Consider the following 10,141-nt stretch of genomic DNA (forward strand, 5'->3'; position numbering starts at 1 on the left):
GCTCAAGCGATGCTGTTTCCCCATTTTAAGATGTGAGCGTAGGGCGAGGCGAGGTGGCTCATGCCTGCAATCCTAACACTTTGGAAGGATGAGGCGGGAGGATCGCTTGAGCCCAGGAGTTTGAGACCGGCCTGGGCAACACAGAGAGACCCTGTCTCTAAAAAAAAAATTGGCCGGGCACGGTGGCTCAAGCCTATAATCCCAACACTTTGGGAGGCCGAGGCGGGCGGATGGTCAGGAGATCAAGACCATCCTGGCCAACATGATGAAACCCCGTCTCTACTAAAATACAAAAAAAGTAGCCTGGTGTGGTGGCGCACGCCTCTAGTCCCAGCTACTTGGGAGGCTGAGGCAGGGGAATTGCTTGAACCCGGGAGGCGAAGGTTGCATCACAGTGGAGCCAAGATCGCGCCACTGCGCTGCAGCCTGGAGACAGAGCAAGACACCATCTAAAAAAAAAAAATTAAAAAATTAGCTAGGCACGGTGGCGCACGCCAGTAATCCCAGCTACTCCGGAGGCTGAGATGGAAGGATCTGAGCCTAGGAGGTCAAGCCTGTAGCGAGCTGTGATCACACTCCTGCGCTCCAGACTGGGCGACAGAGCAAGACCCTGTCTCAATACTGTAACAAAGAAGGAGAACCGCTGTTTATCGACTGTTCAAGGATGGTGTTGGGACAGGACTAGAGGGGATGAAGGTGCCCATTTTAAAGACTAGGACAGCGAGATCATCCCGAATCTTTGTGCACGGACTCTACAGAAGTGCGCTCTTACTGCTCTGGGCTAGCAAGGCTGCACCAGCGACTCCGACCTCAGACCCCGCCCCGTCTTCAGCGCCCAGCGCAGGCCCCGCCCCCAGTCTCGCGAGAGCTGAGAGGCGGAAAATGGCGCTGATGTGAGCGCAAGCTCGCATTGCCCAGAGGGTGGCCGCTGCCTAAGCTGGAGCCGCTGGAGCTGCAGGAACAAGAGGCCGAGCTGTATCGAAGATGGTGAGCGCGGTGCCGGGGTCGCGGGCACGGCGGAGAGGCGGGGACTGGCGGGGAGCAGCCCTGTCGCGCATACACCCTCCGGCCGACCCCGCCCCCACATCCGGGCACCCGTCCGCCGCTGGCTGTCAATCGGAGAGCGTCCCCGAGCCCGGCCTAGAGTGGACCACGCCCACTAGGCTAAGTCTCCACCCCTGAACTTCGTACATCCGGGCCCCCTGCACCTCCAAGATTGTCCACACTGCTCGAGGCCGGCCGGTGTTTCTCGATCCTCAAACAATCCTTGTCTGGCTCCTAGCATCTTCCCAGTCGCGCCCTGCCCATAGCCCACCTCCGTATCATTGGCCCCGCCCACTCTCTCTAGGCCACGCCCCTGTCGCATACTGGGGCTCCCACTTACCCTAGTTTAGGAGAGGAGGTGCTTCTCCCATGTGCATAAGGAGCTCAGTCCGGGCCAGTGCAGTGACTCATGCCTGTAATTCCAGTACTTTGGGAGGCCGAGGCAAGTGTATCACTTGAGACCAGGGGTTCAAGACCAGCGAGGGCAATATGGCGAGATCCCATCTTTATAAAAAGGAACGTAGTCCACCCTTACTTATCCCCCTGTCCTCTTCTGCTGGTGATTCCTTAGGATGGGGGCCAACTGGGTGGACCCAGATCCCAGAAGGGTTCTCTCTCCTTTCCACCAGGAGGAGAAACCTTCAGGGCCCAGCCCGGACATGCCGGCTACTGCAGAGCCCAGCTCCAGTGAGACCGACAAGGAGGTGTCCCCGGCTGTGCCAGCTGCAGCCACGTCCTCCTCCATGGCGGAGGAGCCAGGCCCTGAGCAGGCAACCACACCGCTAGTGTGGGAACGTGGAGGGCCTGGAGGGACTCAGCAGGGCTCCTCCCCAGGCCCAGACAGCTGCCAGCCTGGGCCGGGACCCAGCCCGGGCCTGATGAGCATAGTCTCCGGGACCAGCGAGGACCTGCGGCCTCCCAGACGACGCCCACCTTCAGGTGATCTGTGATGGAGCCTTCTGGGGAGTCACAGACCCTGGAACAATAGAAGGGGGGAGTAGAGAATCTCTAACCCCGGGGGCCTTTATAGAGGGATGCCACTCATCATTTTACTGAGCAGCCAGTGGATGCCAGGCTGTGGCTTCAGTGTTGAGCCCGGCCAGTCCAGCCCCTGCACTGTGGCAGATCAGTCTCTTGTGGGAGGCAGAGAGTAAAGGCCCTAGCATCATATTTGCTCCCCTGGGGCAGAGCCCTGGGGTCAGCGACAGCACTAGTGAGGAAGGGACCAGTAACCCCTGTTCTGTGCGTCCTGCAGGGAAGCAAATCCCCTGCTCCAGCGCTGGCTGCTGCCTCAGTTTCCCCAGCATCCGTGACCTGGCACAGCATCTGCGAACCCACTGCCCGCCCACACAGTCCCTGGAAGGTAGGGCCAGGGCCGGTCATGGGGAGGCAGGTTAGGGTGGGAAACAGGCGGAGCCCTTCGGAGCCAGCCTTGGCCACCCCTCTCCACTCCTCTGTCCATCCCTACCAGGCAAGCTCTTCCGCTGCTCGGCCCTGAGCTGCACCGAGACCTTCCCCAGCATGCAGGAGCTGGTGACTCACAGCAAACTGCATTACAAGCCCAATCGCTACTTCAAGTGAGACCCTGACCTCTTGAGCTCTGCCCTGCCCTAGCCTCACCCTGTGTGTGGGCTCCAGGCCTGTCTCCTTTCCTGGTCAGGATGTTGGAGGGCGGGACTTGATGTGGGCGAGGCTTTGGACAAGTCCCGCCCTCGCCTCCCTGGATAAGCGGGGCATATGTGGGCGTGGCTCCACCCAGCCAGGCTTTATTTCCCAAGTGGAAAACCGGCCACCTAACTTAAAATTGAGACTTCTTTCTGGGTTTCCCCAGGGTTCCCACCCGAAGTGGTCAGGAAGGGTCGCTGCCACAGTTGTCCGGGAGCTGGGAGGCAACTGGGGCCCAGGCTCCGTTCCCACGCTCGCAGGGCGGGTGGCATGGCACAGGCCCCTCTCCCTGGTCGTCCTGGAGGCCCAGCCCGGCCCTCTGCCCGCCCCCAGGTGTGAGAACTGCCTCCTGCGCTTCCGCACGCACCGCTCGCTCTTCAAGCACCTGCATGTTTGCGCAGAGCATGCGCAGAGTCCAGCCCCGCCGCCACCCCCGGCCTTGGACCGGGAGCCACCCGCGCCCGAGCGCCCCCGGGAGGCCGACCCCGCGTCAGCGCCGGGCCTGCCGTTCCCGCTGCTCGAGCCTTTCACGACCCCTGCCCCTGCCCCCTCCGGGCCCTTCCTGCCCTACTTGAACCCTGCGCCCTTTGGTCTAAGCCCCCCGCGCCTGCGGCCCTTCCTGGCCGCCGCGCCCGGGCCGCCGGCTTCTAGCGCCGCCGTCTGGAAGAAGAGCCAAGGTGAGTGTGGGGCAGGGCCTCCAGGAGGGCGGGCTGGGCTCGCCCTGACTCTGAACTTGACCCTCCCCTTTACCGCAGGTGCTGGCAGCAGCCCTCGAAGACCCCAGGGCGGCTCCGACGCGCCCTCAGGTGCGTGCAGGTGACCACCAGGGAGGGGTGGAAGGGCTTTCTTTCCTGCGCCCAGCGGGGTGAGGTGGATACCGGGAGGCAGCAGTGCCCATCCGCTTCCCAGGGGGGACAGAAATGCCACTGTCCCGAAATACAAGATTTTTGCCTTAAATATGACTGGCACCTGCGCCTTCATCTGCGCCGGCGTTCCCGTGTAAACCTCGTGCCCCGTTCACCGTTCACCTCGAAGCGGGCTTCTCCCCGGCGGTGGATCCGGGGATGGGAGTAGGGGACGCGGAGAAGCCAAGTTGGGTTTCCCCAACTCTAGGGGCAGACAGACCCCGGAGAAACGGATCCAGGCGCCTGGAAGCTGATGGGGGCGGGGAAAGGTCCCACCCACCCTTGCCCGTGTCCTCCATCCTTGGCGTGCGGGTCCTCGGTTGGGGACTGACGGGGTCCCACCTGCCTGCAGGGCACGCGGCCCCGAGCCGCATCGTGTGGGAGCACACGCGCGGCCGCTACTCGTGCATGCAGTGCGCCTTCTCCACGGCCTCGCGGCCCGCCATGACCCTGCACCTGGAGGACCACCGCCCCGGCACCCCCGCGGCCCCCGCGCCCGACGCCCCGGCGGGTAAGGCCGAGGAATGCTTGGGTGGAGAGGGGGGCAGGGGCCCAAGGCGCTGAGGCTCAGCCTCCCCACCCCTCTGCCCACCCAGATCCAGCCCCGCTTGCACCCAAGGCGTCGCCGTTGCTGTCAGAGGGGGAGCTTCCAGTGTTCTCGCAGCTCTGAATCCCAACACTTTGGGGTTGGGCCTTGGGGTGTAGGTAGTTTTGTCGTCTGGAGGGGGCTACAGGGAAGGGGGTTGGGGGTGGACAATAAAGAAGGCACCATGAGCCAGCCTGTGCTGTGTCCCCGTCCCTTGCCACTCCGAAACGCAGTGGGCCGCAGCCCAGCAGTCATGGAGCGATCATGTTTCATGAGGACCACCTGGATCCACAGGTCCAAGCCTCACAACCCACCTGTGTCCTATCTCCCTATCACCCCAATACTGGGGCCCAAGTCCCCACTTCCAGCTATAGTTGAGGTCTCCAGGACCCACTGTCCTGTTCTCCCTTGTCCAGAAACCAAATGGGATGGGACTCTCCAGTTTTAAGAAGTCCTGGCTGGGCGCAGTGGCTCACACCTGTAATCCCAGGACTTTGGGAGGCGGAGGCAGGTGGAGCACCTGATGTCAGGAATTTGAGACCACCCTTACTAACATGGTGAAACCCCATCTCTACTAAATACAAAGAATTAGCCGGGCGTGATGGCTGGCACCTGTAATCCCAGCTCAGGTGAGCCACCCACCTCGGACTCCCAAAGTGCTGGGATTACACGTGTGAGCCACCGCACCTGGCTTCCTTGGACTTCCCGTCCCCCACCGTGTCCACCTCAGGCTCTGAGTCGAAGCCATCCAGGTACAGAAGCACAGGGCCACCTGCCCCACACCTTCTCAGTGCCACGTCACCTCAAAGATGGACAGCTCTGGGCTCTAGAGGCCCTTCAGCTACTTCGAGGGACAGGAGGGGATCCTCAGGCCCTTAGAACCGATCTGTCTGCCCCACTGCCCACAGCCTCACCAGGGGCCTGAAGACTGCCCTGTCCTTGATGGGGCTGTGATATGATGGGGCTGCAGCCTCAGCTCACATGGCTTGGGTTGGGTGTCCACCCTCCCAGCACCCGTAGGTCCCAGCTGAGGTGGTTGTCACTCAGGATGGGGCCGGACACGCCATCGGGAGGCCCCAGTGCTCCAAGTCCCCCTAAGCTCCCCCTTCTCAGTCAGAAGCCTTGAAACCACAACTGTGGGACCCTGGAGAAGACTCAACCCCCCTGCCTCCCAATTCCCTCATCCTTAAAAGGGTGTTATGATGACAGGTGAGCCCTTTGGAGTGGATAGGAGGATGAAAAGCTGGCCTTGGGGAGAGGAAGGGGCTTGGGAAATGTCTGCTGAGTACTTCACATTCCTCTGGCCACCGAGCCCGTGGCTGCCTGGGACCCTCTCTACCTGGGGACGAGGGTAGGACAGGGTCAAGAGGCCCTTTTTTTTTTTTTTTTTTTTTAATTGACCAGATCTCACTCTGTCGCCCAGGCAGGGCTCACTACAACCTCCGCCTCCCTGGTTCAAGCGATTATCCTGCCTCAGCCTCCCGAGTAGTTGGGACTACAAGCACCCACCACCACGCCTGGCTAATTTTTGTAAATTTAGTAGAGATGAGGTTTCACCATGTTGGCCAGGCTGGTCTCGAACTCCTGACCTTGTGATTCACCCACCTCGGCCTCCCAAAGTTCTAGGATTACAGGCATGAGCCACCACGCCTGGCCCAAGGGGCCCATTTTACAGGTAGAGAAAGTGAGGCTAGGAGGTCCCTAGCCAGCCTCAGTTCCAAGTCAGAGGCACTGATTCTGTACCATCTTGGGAGCTGGGCACAGTTACCATGGGAGAAAAAACCCTGGCAGCAGGTCCAGAGGACACTCCCCTGTTCCCATGCTCTGAAGTTCCCTAGATCTGGCTGTAGTCCAAGCCCCGCCTCCATCTCCAGGGACAGCACTGTGTTCTCTGTCCCCCAGGCCCCTAACCCCTCTCAGGGGCCTGGGGGCCCCCAGGAGTCTTCATTCCCCATCAATTTCCTCATTCGGCCACCCCCAGATCTAGGTCATGCTACTTCCCAGTCTGTCACCATCTGTCCAGAGAGACCCAGAGTCAACAAGCATCTTGGTCCAGGGACCTCTCCTCTACTCCATCACCCACGGAGATGGGACAGCCCTTCCTGTGTGTACAGCGGGTCCACGGCCACCACACTGCCCTCTGGGGTAAACTGACTCTGCCCCAAGGCCTGGGGAACTGGGTCACCACCTGGCATCTGCCATTCACCCTGTCCACTCCAAAAACTATCTCCTACCCTCAAGCCGGTCCCCAACCCCTATGCCCACTGGAGGCCAGTCCTCTTGGGCCCCGGCTCCGCCCAGCACGGGGCTCACAGGAGAGCCGGGAGCGAAGCGCCGATCGCGGTCCGGTTGGCAGGAAGCCACCAGCTGGCGCCAAACAGCTCTGAGGCTGGCCAGAGCCCCGTGCACCGCCCGGCATTTGTCTAGCCCCAGCTGTCACCTGCAGGTGCCGGTCCACTCACCCTCACCGCGGACGGGGAGCAGGAAAGTGGAGCGCACCCCCCCGGCCCTGGGATCCGCCGCCCACGTGCTCCCATCCCCCCTTGCGCACCCATGTTCCCATTCCCGACCCCGAAAAGTCCCCGAGCCGTGCCCTAACGAAGTGCCACTCCCCCTGGTCCTCGCTGCCGTCGGTCCCTGTCTGCATCTGCGCCGCGAGGACCCCTGCCAGGAGCCCCCACTGAGGCGCCAAATACACGAACGAGAATGGGGAGAACTTGTACCATGACGACCGCGCCGGGACCTGCGCGTCACCCCCACAGCGCCCACGCGGGGTCTTGGTGCGAGCGCCCTGGCTGGACCCTCGTAGCTACCAGAGTGCATGGGTAGCGACCGGCTCAGGCACCTGGGGATTCATCAGTTGTCATCCAATCCTTCAATTACCTTGACTGAGCGCCTACTGTATACTCGTGGCGAAGAATTGCTTTTCTTTTCTTTTTATAATTTATTTTATTTTATTTATTATTTTACTTAATTTTTTTTTTTTTGAGACGGAGTTTCACTCTTGTTACCCAGGCTGGAGTGCAATGGCGCGATCTCGGCTCACCGCAACCTCCGCCTCCTGGGTTCAGCCGATTCTCCTGCCTCAGCCTCCCGAGTAACTGGGATTACAGGCACCCACCATCACGCCTGGCTAAATTCTGCATTTTTAGTGGAGACGGGGTTTCACTATGTTGGCCAGGCTGGTCTCAACCTTCTGGCCTCAAGGGATCTGCCCACCTCGACCTCCCAAAGTGTTGGGATGACAGGCGTGAGCCACTGCACCCGGCCTTTCATCTCTTTTCTGATTCTTCCTTAGCTCCAAAACTTCTAGGGTTCGGCTACATTCACTCCTCTGCAGTCGACAGACACCCACTGGGACAACTCCCAAATTCATCATTCCAGTCCAAACCCTAGGGCCCAGTGCCTTCCCGGCCTCTACCACAAGGGGGCGACACACAACTCCCACGTTCATCATTCCAGTCCAAACCCTAGGGCCCAGTGCCTTCCCGGCCTCTACCACAAGGGGGCGACACACAACTCTTAAATTCATTCCAGTCCAAACCCCAGCCAGGGTCCAGTGCCTTCCCGGCCTCTACCACCAGGGGCACAACTCCCAAATTGACAGAATGTGTGTGATTTGGGGGATGCTGTGCCTGATTTGGGGGATGCTGTGCCTGATTTGGGGGATGTAGATCATTGATGTTACCAGCCATCATCACACCATCTTGGTGCGGGGTAAGCTCAGAGGGAAACTGAGGCTTGAGAAGGACAGTGGCTTCCCTAAGGACACTTGACTAAAGACACAGGTATTGCTTCCAAGGGTGTGGGATGTGAACCTGGGTCCATTCAACAGCAAAGAACAGGTTCTTGGCTGGGCACGGTGGCTCATGCCTGTAATCCCAGCACTTTGAGAGGCTGACCTGGGCGGATCACTTGAGGTCAGGAGTTCAAGACCAGCCTGGCCAATATGGTGAAAGCCCATCTCTACTAAAAATACAAAATGTTAGCCAGGTGTGTTGGTGTATGCCTGTAATCCCAGCTACTTGGTAGGCTGAGGCGTAAGAATCGCTTAATCCTGCGGGGCAGAGGTTTCAGTGAGCCAAAATTGCACCAGTGCACTCCAACCTGGGCAAATTGAGTGAGATTCAATCTCAGGGAAAAAAAAAAAAAAAACAGGTTCTCGCATGTATGTACACACACAGGAGGCTGGGCTGGTGCTGAGAAGTATTTTTTTGTTTTGGTTTATGAGACGGGGACTCAGTCTATCCCCCAGGCTGGAGTGCAGTGGCACGGTCATGGCTCACTCCAGCCTTGACCTCCTGGGCTCAAGTGAGCCTCCTGTCTCAGCCTCCCACGTAGCTGACATTATAGGCACATGCCACCATGCCTGGCTAATTTTTAAGTATTTCATAGACACAGGGTTTTGCTATGTTGCCCAGGCTGGTCTCTAACTCCTGGGCTCAGGCAATCTTCCCGCCTCGGCCTCCCACAGTACTGGTATTACAGGCATGAGCCACGATGCCTGTCCAACATTTTGGAAGCTCACTTCGCTGAAGGTCATGCTGGTGGTGGCGTTAAAATCTGTGGATGGGACTCTCATACTTGTGTACCGGTGAGAAGGCATTCCTGGGCCTTCTTGAACTGCTGACCTTAGAACTTTCTTTTCTTCTTTCCTTTTTTTTTTTTTTCAGACCAAGTCTCACTCTGTTGCCCAGGCTGGAGTGCAGTGGTGTGATCTCAGCTCACTGCAACCTCTGCCTCCCGGGTTCAAGTGATTCTCCTGCCTCAGCCTCCCGAGTAGCTGGGATTACAGGTGCTCATCACCACACCCGTTAATTTTTTGTATTTTTAGTAGAAATGGGGTTTCGCCATGTCGGCCAGGCTGATCTTGAACTCCCAACCTCAGATGATCCTCCCACCGCGGCCTCCCAAAGTGTTAGGATTACAGGCATGAGCCACCGCACCCAACCGCCAGTTCTGTCTTTCGAAAAAATTGTTCAGGCGATTCCAGCACGTGCTCAAACTGAAAACCAGGGCTCTCTACTCTCTTAGCAAGAGTTTTGTCCCTTCGTCTACTGTGACCGAGATACCCATCTCCTGTGGGCTGAGCCCTGTGGTCATGGCTCGCCCTTATCTGGCCAGGCCGCCGCACCACAACCGACTGTGTTGACCCTCTCGTGGCCCCTGTGTCTGTCTCCTGGTTCCTCTTCTCTCTGCTACTTCTATTGTAACCTCTGGGAATCTGAGGTATCTTCATGTCCTCAGACCCCCTCAGTCCTTCAAGACTACAAGGACTTTTTTTTTTTTTTTTTTGAGTTTTAGTTTCACTCTGTCACCCAGCATGGAGTGCAGTGGCGTGATCTTGGCTCACTACAACCTCCACCTCCCAAGTTCAAGTGATTCTCCTCCTCAGCCTCCCAAGTAGCTAGGACCACAGATGGGCATCATCACACCTGGCTAATTTTTGTATTTTTAGTAGAGACAGTATTTCATCATGTTGTCCAGGCTGGTCTCGATCTCCTGACCTCAGGTGATCCACCCTCCTTGGCCTCCCAAAGTGCTGGGATTACAGGTGTGAGACACCGCGCCCGGCCTTTTTTTGTTTTTCTGTTTTTCTTTTAGTGTGGCTCTCGATTGATTGATTGAGATTGAAATAGAGTCCGGCTTTGTCACCAGTGCAGTGGTGTGATCATAGCTGACTCCAGCCTCTGCCTCGTGGTCTCAAGCAGTCCTCTCGCCTCAGCCTCCCAAGCAGCTGGGACCACAGGTGGGCATCATCACACCTGGCTAATTTTTTATATGTTTTGTAGAGATGGAGTCTTGCTGTGTTGCCCAGGCTGGTCTCAAACTCCCAGGCTCAAGTGATTCTCCTGCCTCAGCCTCCCAAAGTGTTGGGATTACAGGCGTGAACCACCATGCCCGGCCTAGATGCAAGGCCTTTAACACCATTCACCCACTG

General features: G+C 58.5%; 1 protein-coding gene across 1 annotated transcript; it reads left to right on the plus strand.

Annotated features, from left to right (window-relative positions):
- Positions 1 to 863: 863 nt before the first annotated feature.
- Positions 864 to 4,312, plus strand: ZNF414 (zinc finger protein 414). Its single transcript, XM_064380723.1, has 8 exons — positions 864 to 987; positions 1,674 to 1,983; positions 2,300 to 2,407; positions 2,516 to 2,621; positions 3,043 to 3,386; positions 3,465 to 3,515; positions 3,967 to 4,115; positions 4,186 to 4,312. Exons 1-8 carry the CDS (start codon positions 985 to 987, stop codon positions 4,282 to 4,284), a joined length of 1,170 nt encoding a protein of 389 aa, XP_064236793.1. The 5' UTR covers positions 864 to 984; the 3' UTR covers positions 4,285 to 4,312.
- The last annotated feature ends 5,829 nt before the right edge of the window (positions 4,313 to 10,141 follow it).

This window comes from Aotus nancymaae, unplaced genomic scaffold (assembly GCF_030222135.1).
Source record: "Aotus nancymaae isolate 86718 unplaced genomic scaffold, 86718_ANA_hifiasm-v0.15.2.pri h1tg000028l, whole genome shotgun sequence".
Taxonomy (NCBI): domain Eukaryota; kingdom Metazoa; phylum Chordata; class Mammalia; order Primates; family Aotidae; genus Aotus; species Aotus nancymaae.